The sequence below is a fragment of the Plodia interpunctella genome, chromosome Z (genome assembly GCF_027563975.2).
Source record: "Plodia interpunctella isolate USDA-ARS_2022_Savannah chromosome Z, ilPloInte3.2, whole genome shotgun sequence".
Lineage (NCBI taxonomy): Eukaryota > Metazoa > Arthropoda > Insecta > Lepidoptera > Pyralidae > Plodia > Plodia interpunctella.
In genome coordinates this window covers 10390830-10409769 of record NC_071324.2, presented here as the reverse complement: position 1 = coordinate 10409769, position 18940 = coordinate 10390830, and the positions used below count along the sequence as shown (strand labels likewise).

The 18940-nt window shown below is 34.8% G+C and overlaps 1 protein-coding gene across 4 annotated transcripts in view; it reads right to left on the bottom strand.

Moving 5' to 3' along the window:
• Positions 1 to 140: 140 nt before the first annotated feature.
• Positions 141 to 18940, bottom strand: part of syd (sunday driver) — a 34789-nt gene continuing 15989 nt past the window's right edge. For 2 of the 4 annotated variants that reach the window (XM_053767701.2, XM_053767703.2), the window contains 13 exons: positions 15988 to 16127; positions 15324 to 15475; positions 13103 to 13254; positions 12792 to 12947; positions 12289 to 12399; positions 11320 to 11476; positions 11021 to 11207; positions 10543 to 10703; positions 9078 to 9238; positions 8481 to 8637; positions 7943 to 8056; positions 7248 to 7460; positions 141 to 4351 (listed from right to left, as the gene is read on the bottom strand). In XM_053767701.2, coding sequence (XP_053623676.1) covers positions 4230 to 4351; positions 7248 to 7460; positions 7943 to 8056; positions 8481 to 8637; positions 9078 to 9238; positions 10543 to 10703; positions 11021 to 11207; positions 11320 to 11476; positions 12289 to 12399; positions 12792 to 12947; positions 13103 to 13254; positions 15324 to 15475; positions 15988 to 16127 — 1983 coding nt within the window. In that variant the 3' untranslated portion in view covers positions 141 to 4229. Of the gene's footprint in view, positions 4352 to 5327; positions 5440 to 7247; positions 7461 to 7942; positions 8057 to 8480; positions 8638 to 9077; positions 9239 to 10542; positions 10704 to 11020; positions 11208 to 11319; positions 11477 to 12288; positions 12400 to 12791; positions 12948 to 13102; positions 13255 to 15323; positions 15476 to 15987; positions 16128 to 18940 lie in introns of all 4 variants that reach the window. The other 2 variants (XM_053767705.2, XM_053767702.2) reach the window with 2 other exon arrangements.

Here is an 18940-nt window from a genome sequence, read left to right as displayed (position 1 = left end):
TTCTGTAAGACGTTTTTCTAAACGATAGCAGTTTTTTAGAAAAACGTCTTACAGAAACTTCAAAATTTTCTCTTACGTATAAATGATTATAACATCAAGGACAAATGATCAAACCTGAAGCTCTAAATAAAAGATATTCATAATTAGCATATATTTATTTGTTTGAAAAACAAATGATAACGCTAACAATAATGACCTTCATAATGATGACTTTTATCTACAAGGTGTTTAGTTTAATAAATTAATGACGGCTCAGCAGTCGAATAATATAAAAAATACCATAACATAAAAATCAAATAAATAATAACGTAAAAATAATGTCGAAATCAAAAAAATCCTCGCTAGCCGTATTTAATCTCATTTATTAGCTTTACAACGATCCCAAGACTCGTTAAAATAAGTACAAAAAACAGCAATAATATACATTTTTTATGAAATTCATATAATTGGTATTCAATATTGCGGATGGTTGGAAACACGAAAGCGCATTCTGCATCAATCATGACGCAGTAGCGTACCATTTATCTAATGTGTGATATTTTAATTAAAATGATTAATTGAATTTCAATATATATAAATATCTTATAGTTGCTATATATGATACTGAACAACTTTTCATTAAATATCAAGCTTGCTATATATTTTTTGTCTAGTTCCGATAGGTCGGAAAACATGAAAGTTACATTTTGATTTCAGCGTTTCGATAAACTTCATCAGAGAAAATTGTTGAATTGACCTTAACTAAATTTGAAATGACATACATTGATTCTAAATAGCTTAACAACTTAATTTTAATAATTCACAAATACGATGCCGCAATAATCTTAATTTTATTAGTTTCGAACCTGACGCCATAATGCCCACTCAGCTCGCGCTATGGTAATGTTTATTTCAAATTTAATTTAACGTGACATCGGAAGAAAAAAATATTTCAAGAGTACATTTGTTACAACTTGATGGAAAAAAAATAAAATTTATAATGCGATTAAGTGACGATACTTACATAACTTTATTTGACCAATTTTATATATTACCACAACATTTACTACTTTTTAGTATGTTTGGGACATTTGTTCACTCGAGGGACGAGGGAAGTGACGTCTTTCAATTGACTCTCATAAAAATCCCATAAATGTTTACAATACTTGTTTTTTACGTTGTCTAAACTTCTCTTCTCTACTTTTTTGGGTTTACTTACTTATAAAATTATTTTTGTCACTTGGAAAACAGCTTCTAATTTGACTGGCAACTGCCCTGAAAAGCTAGCAGTATTACTACGAAGTTGTCACGCCAGAGCGCCGCACTAGCGTATGGTGTCGACATAGCATAACACAAGTTGAGTTGTGCTACACGGCAACAGGTTATTAGTGTGCCATTTCCTGCTGTGCCATCTGCGTTTAGCTTTGGGTAATTTGCCTCTCTGTCTCATCTCCGCATATCTCTAACTCTTTCCGTTGCGGTGCGGTGAATCTGAGACGCCTGGGGTAAGCAATACTGATGGTTCGAATGTGATTTTGCGACAGGCCGTCTGCCTAACGTCAACCCTCCTTGGGAATTAATTGTAATATTGCAATTTGTAATATTTTGTCCTTCCGATCCCTTTAGCAAAACAACATAAGCCTAGCTATCACTATGTCGTTTATTTTGACTAGGTGTTACGATGCAGGCAATGGTTGAAGATTACAATGTGCACTTGCCCGTACCATATTTGTATGTATGAGATAGATTGCTATCCCATTTTCTACCCAATATGTGGCGTTCCACGAATAAAAGTACCTTATTTTCTTGTGTGTTTTTATATTTGATCTTATTAGTTTTTGAATAGGAGATTATAGAAATACGTGTAACTAAAATCGATCAGAAAGTACTTTTGGCCGTGGAACACCACACATACTCGTATGCAGATTGTGCAAACCTACAACCATTGTCTTTTGTAAAATATTTAACTAATCTTTGTAACATTATTATTATTATAATTCGTCTTTACGGAGTACTTCATATAGTAGGTACATTTATTTGAAATATTAAGCTATAAATATTCAATTATACAATTAATAAAAAATATGAAAATTGCACACGAATTGTAAAAAAAATTATAAGAGTTTAATAACTCAAAAATAAACTTGGAAAACGTATTTATACATATAATTACTATTAAATAAATCACAAAAAATAGTAAAATTTTCAAATAAATATAACCACCTCAATATTATTATGATAATAAAAATCTAACTCAAACAGAGTGGAGCGATCCGGACATATCCTAAGACACAAACAAAATAAGGTGATTATTGGATTAAAATATAATTTACTGTAAAAATATTCCGTACTTAAATAATATTTGCACCATTGCTTAATTGGTAAAGATGTAAACACACCAAGTGTTTCCAAACGGTAATACGGTACAACAATAACATCAAGACAAATCGACATTACTTCATAAATAGCCGTTCTCTGAACATTTTGTACTACCCGCAAAAAAATATAACGTAAATCTTTAGTAAACGGTCGACAGAGAAAACTATACACATGGTCGTAAACGTCATTTCGCTTAAAAAAAGGAACAGAAACGAGGAGAAAGTAGAAATACACGAGCGGGATAGAGAAATAAAACTTATTGTTGTTCCTCATCAAGTTTTACATTGGCAACACACCAAGACACATATGGATAACAGAAACCCCGCGTCTACAGTTCTCTTTGTCTTTACCGTAACCTGTCAACATCGTGCGAGATACTGCTGGTCAATAGCATACAAATACGAATCCATATCTAATTTATTATTCATCAAAAATGTTATATTAAATATTGTCGTTCAATTGTACGCCAATCACGGCGACCAGTCCTATATCCTGAAGCGCACGATATTGACGATTTATAAAAGATTATAGCCACAGAATACACGAACGTGATGACATGGGTGTAATGTGATTAATTTAAAGCGACACAATAACATCCTCACTTCAATAACATGTATATCACACATCCGTACAATCGATTCACACAACACAGTAAATATAAAGTTGTGATTTGGATGACAACCACAGCCGAAACGCTTCACATTATGCCTCGTCCCGTCACATAATATGAGATAATTTCATACATTTTAACTATATCTTATAAAAATCTTGTCGATCTAACTACGAACACTACTAAAATGAATTATTTGGTGGTTATATGTTGTACATTAATACTAAGTGAGATTAAGCTTCGGCCGGCCGTTTTTATTAAAAAACTAAACTAACAACAAACGCATGCAAAGACGGCCGACCATAAAACATCATGAGCAATATTTATATTAAATATCCATATATTATAATTCACAAACCGAAGCGCCAATTAAAAAATGACCGGCGAACGAAAAGCACACATAATAAGAATAATATGTAGTATATGTTTAATATGTAATGTTTTTATATAGTCCATGTAGTGCCGTGCACAACAACTGCTCGAATATTCAGAAACGAAACGTGCGATCCACGGTGTACGATGTGGCACTTGCTCGGGCACGGTCAGCTCATACATGAATCACTTTAGACACTTGTAGTAGTGTGACGCTTTCAAAAACACTGTTCTTAAAAAATGTACGCCCTCGAGAATTTCTCAGAGATATTCTCATCGGAAATTTCTCGACAATTTGCTGTGCATTTTTCAACAATTTCGAGAACGGCACACCGCTAGACATGTGACATGATATTACATACTCACAGAACAAAAAAAAATAAGAAATGTGGATACTTTAAAGTAAATAAAAACTTACGAATGGCATTGGTGAAACATACAGCAGTAAACTTAAGTAATCTCACACGTTTCACATAACTCCCCGTGCCCCAAAAGCCTCAACTTGTGTATTAAGTAGGAAATGGATTCGAAGGACCAACTCTTAAACCAAACCAATCCTTGATTTGCTGAACGCAACCTATCTACTACATGAAGGTGATGGAATACTGACTCTCAACCATATTCATTAAAATCCACAAATTGTATGGGAATTAAAAGAATAAATATAATTGTAAATTAAAAAATATAAAAATAAAGCCTTTTCTAAACTGATGAGAGCAAAAGTTGCTAATATATAAATAAAATATCATGGCTGTTCATAAAAAGTTATCTCAATTTTAATTCCCAAACAAGTTACCGTGGCAACCTACTGAATTAGCTCCGGTTTAGTGGAAGTACACACGTAAACGAAATCCGAGTCTGAGTCGAGTCGAGCGCGGCAATGCTCGGGTTAGGCGGTGGCTACTTGCCACACGATCAAATGACTCTTGGACGCGCGCTCCGCCAGCGAACTGTGTCCACTTGACGACCCATCCTCAGCTACGACCACACTGTCCTCCATCTCTGAATCGGCTGTGGAAATAAAAATTATATATATATATATATATATATACATACCGACGTAACATAAATTAATTTCTACACAATTGCATTTCTTCTGAATGAATGAAACAGGACTAGAGACAAAAAGGTTATGTTACCCATTTACATTTAAAAATATTAAAAAAACTAATCATATAATGTCAATTTATCACGTTAGTTTTAATGATATTTTAATTTGAAAAAAAACAAAATAATTTTACAGTTTTAGTCGAACATTTTTCGATTAATCTACTCTATCTACTTTCAATTGTTAATATTAATTTATATTTAACAATTTGCCCGCCAAAAAAAACGCTCCATTTAAAATTTTTCCCATGAACTATACAAACAAAAGCAATAACCAAACAAAGCGTGTCTATAAACTCATGGCGGTCAAAAAGTGAAACATTTGTTTTAGCAATATACACGTTAGCCTAAAATACACAATAGTATACCAAAAATATTTTACATTGTAAAACCTTACCTTTAAATCAATATATTAATTATTAGTATGAGCTCAAATCATTTTAAGCTATGTTAAGCCAATGAATGACAGTTAAAAATGTCTATTGCGTGAACCAAAAATCACCCCAAATTACATGTCTGACCAGAACTTTAGGGGGCTTGTTATATAATACAAAATACTATACAGTAAATTATAAAACAAATTTCACAACAGCAGTTTTTATAATGCGTTACTAAAAATATTTAAATAAGTATAGAGGAGGACTTCATGTCAAGTTTTGTGAAATAAAACGGAATCCAATTTCCATTAAAAGCAAAATCACAAAAGTGGTCGACGACGGAAAAAATGCCAGTGATACAAAAAAAAAAAATAACTCTCCATTTTGGATAGATTCTGGTCAAACAATCAGTAGCCAAATATTGTGTTAGGATGTTAGTATTGTTAATGATGTGTTACTGAAGCATCGAAATCGAAATTTTTGGAAAATCAAAAACAACGTACCAGTAATTGGCATATTAATATAACTTATATCCTATCAGGTACGTTTATACTGTTAAAATCTGCCAAGCAATGAGGTGGGAGGCGCTATCTCGGACGTCGTCCACGTCTTCCTCTAGTGGCAAAAAAAATAAAAATTGGGGAAATTATAAAAACTTTGCCTATTTATGTTGCTTTTCTACTAAAAATATCTCATGTTTATATACTATTTAATAACATAATCGCATTAAAACTATTATTGAATACGAATACTAACGTATCTCGAGCGTTGATTTATTATCAGGGTAATACTTTATCAAGAAACAAATAACTGTTATCCAACTTATATTGCTTAACTAAATAATGTAGACTTTTGTAAAATTACTGACATTTTAGTAAAATAAACAACATCTCGACGTCAAACCAAACAATAGGCACACGATTATTATTTTTTAATCAGGAAAAACCATGTCACCTTTTGACAACAAGAAGTATTTGTAACTTCTAAGCATAATGAGGTATGGGAAGCACAAGCATCAATCTCTACTAAAGCCGGAAGTATAATAATTTAAAAAACTATGATCTGAGACTACAATGGAAACCGGTAATAGTAAAATTTGTAAATGCAAGCAAAAATCAAAGTGTGTTCACTCGCGATTAGTTTATATTTAGCGATAAAATTATTTTTAAGGTTTTCAAATACTCCCAAATACACAAATGTAGATCTCTTTAAAGTTGTATAACAGAATACAATACATATACGTATTAGTTTTACTGTGCAAAAATGAAAAATGCACACGGGGTCATTTATATTATTAGTTCAACTATAGCTAGCGTATCATTTGGGTAGTGTGAAACCTAATAACAAAGCTACATAAATGCGTTATGCTAACGTGCATATTGCTTGTTTTGAAGACGCTTTTTAACTTTCGTTTTATCATTTTAAATTGACCGTTTTTCATCAGCCACGTGCGAAAAAAATGTTTACCAAATCAATAGAAATATAATAGTCTATCTTTCTGTCACGCTTTCTCGGCAGCACCACATGTCCGATTTTGATAAAATTTGGTTTTTAGCAGCAGAGGCAGAGCTGCGTGCAACAGCTAGTAGTCTATAGTCTCTCCAATTAATCCAACTATTGGTAGCCGTTTCAATTTGCAATTTAAATAACATTTAAAATGTATTCGAGTCATAAAATTATAAAAGTCGCGTAGTAAATTAAATCAATTAAGTCTCTAATGTGTGCGTTTCAGTAAAAGGAAATCAGCTTTATTTTTTCAAGTTATAATTTACAGTAATAATGTAATGCTTGAAATGGAACTGATGCTAAAATCAACAACATACATAAAAAAGTTATTTTCATTTAATCCACTATAGATTAAATGAAATTAACTATTTTATGTTCCCATAATTCTTGTTAAATCAATGATTTTAAGTATTTCATTAAAAGGCAAAAGAAGAGATTAGTGTTCATGTTTGAAATGAAATGGTAAGATATTTTTGAATATTAATTCTGAATTTTGCTGCGATTAAGTTGGAGCGGGTTGTAAACACAAACATCTATTAATTTGTTCAATACAAGAAGTTAACCACCATAACGACGTACTAAATAAGTATTGATGATAAAAGAAAACTTGTCTAAGTTTAAAGACGGTGGCGCTACTCTCACCAACACAAAAACAAAATGAGTAGCGGATCTCATTTCAACGACAAGTTATAAAATCACCTGAAACTCATTTCTAGAGACCACAGTGCGAATTTGCTATTCGATATCGGCCGTCGAGTTTTCAAAACGAGACGCAGGTGAACCAATCACAATGTGGTAACGTGACGCGACGACAACCACACCGCAATGTGATTGGTTCACTGTGTCTCGTTACGAAATCTCTCGACGTTCGATATCGAATGGCAAAGTGGCACTTAGGCCTCTATTAAAAGACTCACCTATTCTAAAGTCGATGTAACCTTCTCCTCCCGATATGACGAGCATTGAGGGGGCGTTGGAGGACCGCCGGGGAGTCTCGGAGGGGGGGGAGGCCCCTGGGACGGCCACGAAGAAGGTGACGACGTCCCGATGGCCGTGGAAGCTGAGTTGGGCCTGGGCCATCGAACACCATGGGATGGAACCCGAAGGACTAACCGCTGACGCTGCGTTGCCTGTGGGAACATTGAAATACTTTGATACTCTACACGTATACCAATTGAATCTTACTTTCTACAGTTTTTGTTGCCTCATGATAATATAATAAAATAATGTTGAAAAATACGGCGATTTGTCCAAATCATACCGGAACTTTTGAGAATTTCATGTGTGTGAATAAAGATGTTTGTTACACAATTACGGTTACTCTACTAGACGGAGTAAAATTGACGTGTGGTCAATTTTACTCCGCCCTAGATTAAAAAAACTCCATATTCTTCCGAGTAAGAGGCGATTAAGGAACACACAGCCTTAGCAGCTAATAAGCAACAATAACTATACCAAAGATGGTGGTAAAATCACAGCCAAATTTCCAAAATTACAATGGGTTATGTATAAGCTGGGCTTTGCGGCGTTACGGCCCAGAACTCTTCTTTCTGCCGGTTGTGTGAATACACAAGAGAGAGAAATGCTTGAGAGAGAGAGAGAGGATAGTCACCAGAGTTCGGTCTGTCCCGCACGGACGGCATAAAGCCGCCGCTGTTACTGCTGGGGCCTTCGGACAGAGGCACAGATATCACCACGCCGTTGCTGGTCCCGATCCACAGCCGACCTGGAAATCACAGTTGTGAAATCATAGTTGAAATCCCGAAATAAATTATTATTATTATTTGTTTATCTACGTATTAATAGTAGGTCGTAACCCGGTCCTTTGAGGGTTGCATCGGGACGTATTTCCATCATGTGGAAGTCTGGTGAGACTTTTATTATTATACATACTAGGGGCATGTTTATATATAGCAAATCGAACAGAGTGTTAAAATTGAGCGTCACAAGTTATCTGATAGGGCAATCTGATGAATAAGTTCAGGTAGATTTATCTAGCTGTTACTTTGTGTCAGATTAGTATATGATATTTTATCACAACATTGAGAAATACGCCCTTAATATTATAGAGAGATAAGAGTCAAACGAATTCAAATTTCTAATAAAAAAATGAACACACTCGAAAATAAAGAAATAAGACACTTGTATACCTGAGCTGATCAGCAGCGCGGTGATTCGCACCAATGAGAAGCCGAGTTTGCCGGTTCCCAGCATCTTGCTGACGTAAGGCTCGATGTCGACGTCTTTCAGGTGTTGGTATGTGTGAGCGTGGTAAAGACGTAAAGTCGAGTCCATTTTGATTGAGACCTGTAATACATACATTGCTTTAAACATGGGTGAATTTCACGAACGTTTTGAACTCCGCCGCGGGCTCTTATTAGTGTTTATTAAATTGTACCATACACAGTAATCAATTTAATTATCCTATTTTAAAAATATATAAAGTACTGGTACAATGTTAATTTTATAAATGTTTAATTAAAATATATATATATTTAAAAATCTGTCGGGACTCTAATGAAACGCTACACGCCGCGTTCAAATGCTCGTACATACATACAGTTTGTCAAGAGAGTGAAGAAAACGGATCTTTGACGAACCACATTTTTCATATCACTGTCTTCTATTTGAGTACCACCAAATAGGGATAACATCAGTCGTCCGGAATCCGGAACCGAGGCTTCGTGGCTTCATCTCGGAGGGACACTGAGTGGAGTGAGGAAGAGAATATATTCTGGCAAACAGACCCAAACGCCGTCGCCTTCAGACGCCATCTGCCGTACTTGGCTCTCCTGGCGGGGGTGCGCCTCAAGGGAGCACAGCAGCGTGCGGGACCGAGGGTCGATCACGTGCACTTTGTTGCGGTAACCGCACCACACCGTGCAACCAACCGCGCTCAGGCAACGGACTGTTGGCCAACATGTATGTTAAAGCCCGTTCAAGTGTTACGTGGGGCAATTTTTGAAATGTTTTATCCCCACCTCCTCTTTAAATTGCGTTACGTAATACTTGAGCGGTTTCCCTGTTATTCATAATAAAGTTAACTTTAAGCTAAAATATGTTGTCTCGTTCTGTCAATGTAAAGTGCGATAGTGACAAAACGACTTTAGCTTGCTTCTTTTTTATGAATAAAAAGGTTGGAATGTTATAAAGTACTCTAAAATCATGTATTTACTTATTTATCTACCGTGTGTCAATAATTTGTTACAGGATTGTTACTACGTGAGTGTGAGTGAGTGAGAGAGAGTGCATCACTATTGACAATGAGAAGACTTCTATCTCACTAACACTATGAATGCAAAAAATGTTTTGTTACTTAATCACGCTATTCTACTTCTTTTAGATCAGTTAATATATCCATCACAGATTAAACTGTGAAGGATAGTTTAACCATAATGTACGATTATTTGCTAAGATCAGATAATCGCTTAACCTTCAACCGTAGTTTCTAATGTTGCAAACATGAATGTTAATACTGAATGATAATAATGCATAAAACGTAGGAAGTTGCTGTGTTCTAAAAACTAATCGGAGTTTATCTAATCTATCTTTGTTTTGTCATCGATATTACGAGGACAATTTAAACCAAAGATTAAGATAAACTGTAGATTAATGTGTAGTTTAATCTGTGATAGGTATTACAGGCCTTAGAGAATGTTAAAAGCTAACTCTGGTGTCAGATTTTGTTCATCTAATTCTAGTTAACAGAATGAATATATTCCCTATACGCCATGAATATATTCCCTATTTAAAAAATCCATTAGTTTGCAGTTCCATACAAAAAAGGAAAAATATATATGAAGCATTATGGATCACTTTCGTTGTCCTTCGGTTTAATATTTAGGTTTTTTATTCGCTCGTTCATTGTAGAGAAAAGAGCAAGTACTTACCTCAACACCTATACTAACCTCAAATTCACAGTATATCTGTATACTAGCTTTTATTCGCAACATAGTACACATCTAAGTACTAAGACAAACTAAATATATTTAGTTTTATCACATTTCTATGGTAATTTAGTCTTTTCTCTCAAGATTAGTATCTTCTCAATGAACCTACATATAAAGTTTAAGCCAAATAGTTCCTGGATTGATGTGCTTGACTGTCAGCCAACTACTATTGATATAATTTAATCAATCCATCAATTATTTATTGTTTGTAATTTAACATATGTATATAGCGAACATATGATTATGTTAACATATGATTTACCTGAACATTTGGGGTCTCCGAGCGTCATCAACCAATACTGAGTGAAGTCCCACTGTCCGTCCGCTTGCCTCGCGAAAATAGCCACAGTACCGTCGGCCAACGCGACGATACAACGCGATGCGCACGCGACGATCGACAAAATGGCGTCGTTTAGCTTCACCCTGTAAAACATAATATAACTTACGTTTCTCAAAGTGTTCCCAAGTTTGATTGGTCAAGTGTTCTTGTTTACTCATTTGTTTTATAGATTGGACTGGACAGATTATTTTCTAAATAAGTATGGTAATTCATAATTTAATTATTTTTATCAGACTGAGTTATATATTGGTCATATATAACTCAGTCTGATAAAAACTCGTAAGCCACGTCATTCCTTTAGGCGAAAACGTAAGTCATGTTAGATGCCTTTAGGCGACCTGAATATAATCCGACACCAGTGTCAACAATAACGAGAATGAGAAAGAAAAACTGCACCCACCTGGCGAGACATTTGCTGTAGCAGCCCATGGCGGAATGGACATAAAGGTTCCCGCTTCTGGTGCCGAGCCACATGGTCGCCATGACGGTCGACATCTTGCGTTCTTGCGGTATGTCCTCTCTTATGTCCGCGTTCGATTGCTCTTGTGCGAACGCGTCGACACCCGGTTCTGGAGACCCTAAGTGTTCTGAAAATGTATTCAATACAAAATTGTCTCTTGACTCTTACCTCTTTATAATAATAGTATAGATTGACTCTTAGCACCGATTACCACATGTTACTAATTGTCTATTACTAACCGTTATCGACGATCGGCGTGGAGCTGAGCGGGGGGCTGGGGGGTGAGGCGTCGGGCTCCTCCACGGTCCTCACCGCGGACTCCTTGGGCGGCCCGGCCGCCGGCGGCGACGGCTGCTGTAGCGGCGTACTCGGCGGCGTCAACAGAGTTGCTTGCACCTTTACAACAATATGGTAGTTATCTTTTTATTTATTATTGTAAGGTTACTTACAAAACAATAGTGACTTATGGTAGCCGCGTTACCCTAGCTAAGTAGAGACACACAAGATAAGTTTCGAGTGGTCAGCATAGGCCGTTTTACTCTGTACTCCTTTTATCGGTTTCACTTGAGGTCGGCATGGGCCGTCCTCCCAAACTAGACCGCTAGCTATCGAATGCATCTCGCTGGCTGTTGTTCCGCTTATATATCCACCGATCGGCGGTCATCAAGGCGCTCGGGTCACGTTGGTCCTCTGCATCATCAACGTCACAGGTAGAGTGCGAGCGAGAAGTAGTGTGCGGGTGAGAAAGTATATAAAGAGTCCGCGCGCTCTGGCTTGCATGGGAATTGTTTCGCTACATTATTATTATTATTTATTAAAAACTTATAACATCATAAAAGATATCGCACTAAAGCAATGTTATATGTACACGAATATATATAATGCGTATTACATAAAATATATATACACACAAGTAACATACACTTCATATGATTTTTGTCATCACTACAAAGTCGTCTGTCGGGACAAACATACAGCGGGAAGCGACTTTGTTTTATGTATGCATAGATAATGTGATTCCTGGGGAAGGTTTATGTGTAATATTTTATTATGGTTTTACGCGAGCGAAGTCGGGGCGGACCGCTTGTATCAAATATAATAATCAAGATTGATTGATATAAAGCTAGCACTGAGAACCGCCAGTCAAGAGGGTACAGTGGCCTTTTTTTCTGCTCTTAATAGACAGACTGTAAAGTCAGTTTATTTACCAATCGGGATCTGCCGACGACATATTTGTCTCCGTTATTGGCGCCATCTGTCGGCACACTGCTGGTGGGACTATCGATGGAATCATTCTTGCCCATACAGAATAAAGACTGCTGCAAAATATAAAGTTATTAATTATATAAAAAAAAATGAAATTACTATATTTTAATATTTAATAATCAATTTTAATATAAGACTTTGACGTTTACACGTGAAACTTACGACGATATCAACCATGACGAAATTATTTTCATCGTAACGAAATTAGGCTTAAAATAAGGCCACAAGTTTGGTAAAAAATATATGTATACATATACATATACATAGTAAATCAATATCTATATTTCCATACGAATATTATAAATGTCAAAGGCATTTCAGCCAACATTTCTGTCACGTTTTCAAGAATCAGATTTTAATGGATTTTGAAATAGAAATAACCAAAGGGCAAGCATAGGTTACCGTAAGCGGAGCTGTGGCCAACAATTAGTAAATTATAAATTACCGAGTGCCTCTTAGTGTCAGTTTCCGTGTTCATTCTCTCCTCGTATTCGCGGTAGTCCTCTTCAACCGCGCCGGGCACGGACGCCACGCATAGTATGTGCTTGTCGCTGATCGGGAACGACTCCAACACCTCCGCTGGGTTGTTTGCATCGATGATCTGTTGAACAACAACATACAACAATACTTTAATGCATCAGTTACATAGAAAACAACTCTAAAGTTTTTGTTGGCCGGAAACTATCTAACGCGGTCTGATTGTTCTAGTACAATGAAAAATGTCTGTTAAATCTTAGGCAATAAGATACAACTTACCATGACAACGCCTTTAGTCGGCGTACTCGAACAAATCCACACATAGGAAGACAGATTTCTTTCAGAATGTTCGACCTTATGTGTCGATTCCAACTGCTTGTTAATCTCCTCAATCTCGGGAGAATGTTGCTGAGCTTTACTCATCTCGTCCGCTGTAATAACAAGTATTTGTTATGCTTCACTATAATATCGGACTACGAAGGTTCGCATTATAGCATTGTGTCTGGCCCCGCACTTCGTGCTACCGCGAAGCATTCCTGTGTACACTCCGTTTTTTCTTACGAGGCCTAACATGCAATCATCCTTCACAGTACTTAATGTTATGTTGAAAATAAATTAAATACATATGCAGTAATATTTATTTTCAACATCCTAAAGTAAAACATAATAACCCCGAAAGTAACTTTTCTAAATTAGTAAACTTAATAAACTTAATAGGGAATTATGAAAGAACAGACAATTTGTGCCGACCCCACATAATAATATATAAGTATAAGGTCAGAAGATGATGAAAAGTAATCACCTAAATAGTATATTTTAGAACACATTGCTGTAATATCATAAAAAGATATGCTAAAATTTACAAGACTTGTAAGAAAAAACGGTGTTCACACTAATGAGGTCCCTCTGCTGTCGGCTTTGTGATAACATGATACGAAGCTTCCTTTACTAGGTGTGGCCGCAGCTTTACCCATCTGAAACCCTGTGGTCCCTAAAACATGGGCGCGCGGTGCTCTGATGTATTTTTTTCATGCGTGTTTGAATAGCACTTTATTTGGAACCGCTTAGCGACTAGAAGTAATAGATTCAGTTATATCGGCTTACAGGCAGTAGATTTATTAATAAATAGTGCCAGTAGAAAGTAGTTTTTGGAAGATCTTATGAATATTTAAATTTTATTTGCCAATTGCACAAATTTTGATAATCTGAAGCTGTAACACGCGTTTGCCTTTCGTGCACCTTTTGAACCTTTACCAGAAGACTAGTTTTGATAATAATGAGATTTCCGCCACCAAAGAGCTCCGAAACATGTAAAAAATTGTCAGTTCAATTTGACAATACTCATGATTTGTCATTCGGTCGATTCTCGAATTTGACATTCTCTCGATTCCTACAACATGCATTCACCAATGGATGCATTTTGGAAAATATCGTTATTTAAGAACAAAGAAGAATAAACTGTTGGTTTACTCTCGAGTGGCCGGGTCCGCAGCTTCGCTTACGTAAGAATATCTGGATAAAAAAATCCCTATGAACTATTCCAGGTTATATGTTACCTGTGTACATATGTATGTTTCATAGATACATGTCCACTGCGTGACTGAATAACAAACATCTTCGCTCACTCACATTCACGTCCCCACTTTCACATTAATAATATAAGTAGGATTTATAAAACAAAAAAAATTAAGGTACTTTACATTATAGAGGCAAAATAAAAAAATTAAATTGTATTCTAAATCTATGGATGGATACTATAAAAATTAATGAAACCGGATAACTTTCACATGATACAGTGTTATCATCTCACTTTGTGTCCTACATTTGTTTATTGTACAATATATAATAGAAATAAACGTTTTATTATTCAAAATTTCTTCAATGTTCTTAAATAAAGATCACTTCGCTTCCATTCATCTTTCCAGAATTGTGCAAAAGCTATATTCGAGCGTGACCTGTCCATTAAGGTGGACAAAGTTAAACATTTTACCAACAAAACCGGTGAGGCACGCATTTCCATGCTTGTCTTCCTCCAGGGCCTCGACAACGCTCTTGTCAGCAATAGATGTGTCAGAAGTCTCTATATAATGCTTATATTTCAATAACAATGCTTTGAGCCTCATCATATAACTAAAGTACTACTACTTTTCTGTTCGATCGCTTAATTAATGAATAGGTTAAATATGCTAAATATGGTAAAATTTAATATTTATCGATAGTACATAAAATCATTGATAGTATTTTATGGACTGCATTAAAACTTACCGAGAAATCTAGAAAATAGAAAACAAACTTGATAGCTTATTTATTTTTTGTACTTTGTGTTTTGGCTCCACCGTTCGATGATTTCACCAACGTCAAGGTTAAGAACAGCATGATATAGTAAAAAAGAAATAATTAAAAATAAGGACGTACGCACACCGTACGTATACTGTAAATTTGTGAAACAAACATGGCATTAGTAAAAAAAGACAGAAGATCAAATTGACATCGCTCTTACCTAGACACATGGCGGTTTCCGGCCTGTCCTCGTCTTTGGAGTAGAAGATGCTTTCTCCGACCATGCACCCGCCGTCAGGGGTCCTGCCCCCCATCAGGTTCACCCCGGCGGCGCATAGCAACGACATACGGGGCTCCGCTTCGGCTATAGGTCTGCAATTTACAATAATATTATAACAGCAATTTTAGTGTGCCTACAGCTGTAACACCGGCATTCCTCCTTATGAATTAGATAGGATCATGAACCACCATGCAGATCTCCCTTCAATAACCTCGTTACAATGTCACCACGCTCGACCGCCATTCGGAGGCCTTGCGATCGATTTCCAGAGAGGGAAAATATTTGTACCTGTCATCACAGATCATTGGCAATATTTCAATGAAATTCAGAATTTGAATATATCTGTCAAAGGTTCTGGAGATATTGCTCTCATTTCGGTATTAGTGTCTTTCGGACAAAATATATAGATAATTAGAAATACTACCTAGGGGCTTCGCTCCCATGAGAATTTCGGGATAAAAGTACCAGTTTATATACTACCCATGTACCAAATGTCATAACAATTGATCCGAGCTGATTTTGCATGAAATAGTAACTAAAATTCACATTCTCACAAACTTTCGCATTTATAATACTAGTAGGATATTTGATGACTGTAGCTAACCTGCAAAACACTGGCACTGGCACAGGTACGCCCCCTGACGAGAGCGAGGTGCTGGGCCCTTTGTGCCCCTGACCTTTGCCGGGCAAACTCCAACCATACGCCTGCGTACGCCCGTCTTCTTTACGCACGTGAGCCCGCACCTATATAACACATTCATTTATTTACTACATTTATTTTATTTCATGTAGTATTAAGTTTTTCTTTCAACACCAAAAAAAAACTCATGTTTTTGCAAATAATCTTTGTCTTTGCCTTTGTGTACTACAATAAAAAAAAACACCTAAATGCCTACAATATAAAGTTAAGTTTATCTTAGCCAATTGCAAAAATATCTGCTGTTGGACCTGAATTAAGAATAAAAGGTACATACTTATTTAAGACACATAAGACTGTAATTACTGAAAAAAAATTAAAAGTTTTCTATAGATAAATTTAATTACAATTATACAACTATTAAACATATAATATGATTTACAAATATACCTAACACTACGAACAAAGAAAAGAACAGCGCACGAAATCAAACGATGATGAATTCAATTAAAATACTACAATTATTCAAATATATAAAACATGTCGTTTTTAACTAACCATATTTATGACTAAAATATAATTATTAAGTTTGAATTCCGTGCCACTCTTTTTCTCACTATATTATAATAAAATGTACACACCTTAAGCCCAGGAATATTGGTTAAATCCATTAGCACTCGTTCTACGTCCAACCAGGGTATATATGTAGACATTAAGGCGCCTTAAAGGCTTTACAACAGATCTTGAGAAGACGCAGTGAGTATAACCCACGTTGATATACAAATACGATGTTTTTAATAACACAAACTTTGAAAATCTAAGCATTTTCTAGAAAACAAAATGCAAAATACTGCAACGAACATACAAAAAGCCATACAAAATATATCACATGTATGTGATATGAATAAAACAATTTACATTAAACTATACAAAGATTGTTTCAGATTGTCTCTGCATTTTATTTAGACTACTATTAATTGTTTAGCAAACAAACAGGATGAAAGAATACCCAGAACTAGGTTTATTTTAATAATAAATTAAATACACATCTAAATTCTGATATTATAATGTATCATACAATCCATATTACTTATTAAAAATATCAACAAAATAATCACTACGATACGTCTATGAAAACAATAGTTACTGTCACTTAATAACGTCACTACGATAAAGTAAATATCACTTAGGATTATTGAATAAATTCAATATGTTGCCGTCAATTCATTGATTCAACTGAAAACAAAAGAAAGGAGAAGGAATTAGGTTTCAGGATGAGGATGAAAATAAAATATATTTAATAAAATATATACAGGCGACAGAGTTAGTCAACAGACATAACAATGTTAAACAATATTCGGATAGAAAATAAAGATAAATTGCAAGCACAAAGCAATTTGAAAACAATGCGATGTCAATTTAGAATGATTAATAGTGCGATTTAGTATCAATTTTTTTATTTAAATTAATTTAGCATTTATTATTTTAGTTTTAACTTATAGTACTTATGTTGTAAATACTTTTATTCTTTTAGTATATATCGTTGTTTTTAGAAATAAAAAATTTAGAATGTAAGCAAACATGTTTAAAGCATTGGTGAAAGTTTAATTATCTATTTATTCTGTCACATTTACTTACAAAAAATATTTTGACACAAATATAATATTAAAATTAGAAATAACAATTAAGGTTATGACAAACGACTATGGTTTATAATAAATGACATGTTTTGGACAAGAATTGAATGACATAGTCGACAAAATGTGTAAGTTTTTAATTCTATGCATTTAGGCATATGTATTCTTAGCATTTACTATATTATACTTACATAATGTTGGATTATGATTTTGAGTTAGGTACTTAGAAGCATACTTTTAGCTAAAATATTTTGTCACTATCGCACTTTATGATATTTGCTATTGACAGAAAGAGACAAAACGTACTTTAGCTCAAAGAAGAATAATCATAAGCCTTTATATTAAGAACTATATATAATAAACGTACTGTCGGAAATTGATATATGAACGAGTGCTTATAAAATACTTAATATATCAGTTATAAAGCGTGACATACTAAAGTGAGAAATTAGTAGTACAGTCTGTCTATAATGAGTAAATTACCGGCCAAATGCGTGTCGGTTCACACATAGTGTAGGGTTCCGTAGTTGACAGGTCGAAAGAGTTACCACCGGTAGGACTACGGAACCTTAAAAAAGGATTTTAACAAACAAATTTTTTCTCTCATAGCAATACCAAATGTATAATTAATTGGTAAACAACCAATGTTGCCAGCCAAAAGACACATCGCCCTCGGTTATATTCTATCTCTTCTATAGACAGGCTGTAAGCTATAAACACCGATCAATAATAGAACTATTTAAATGACTTATCTTTACTATGATATTTCAATGCATTATTTTGAATAAAATTGCATTTTTTATCGTCCGAATACACTTGAACTAAAGACAAACATATTTGAATGTGAAATTTTCTATATTTGATCAGTGGTTATATATATAAAATTTACAGTAACTTAGATGTTTTGTATTCAGTGTATGAGTCATGCTTACATTAAAAAAATCGACATTTGAGTTTCAAATTCATATTTTTTAAAACATAGTAATATATTAATTACACCAGGATGGTGTTTTATTAGTATCACAATGTATTTTAGTATATTAAATGAGATGATCTCTGTGATTTCATAAAATTAGGTATAGATCTAATGTTAGTATCAAGAAATGATGCTAACATTCAATTGATTTACATCATTTCTTGATGAAAAATGTTAACTGTTCCTTCCAACGGCTTAATAACATAGATTCTCTATAGGAGCACTAATATGCTCAGTAAAAATAAAGTTAACAAAACCTACTTTATGTCAGTCTATTGGGTTGAGAACTTAATACTCATCGGTACAG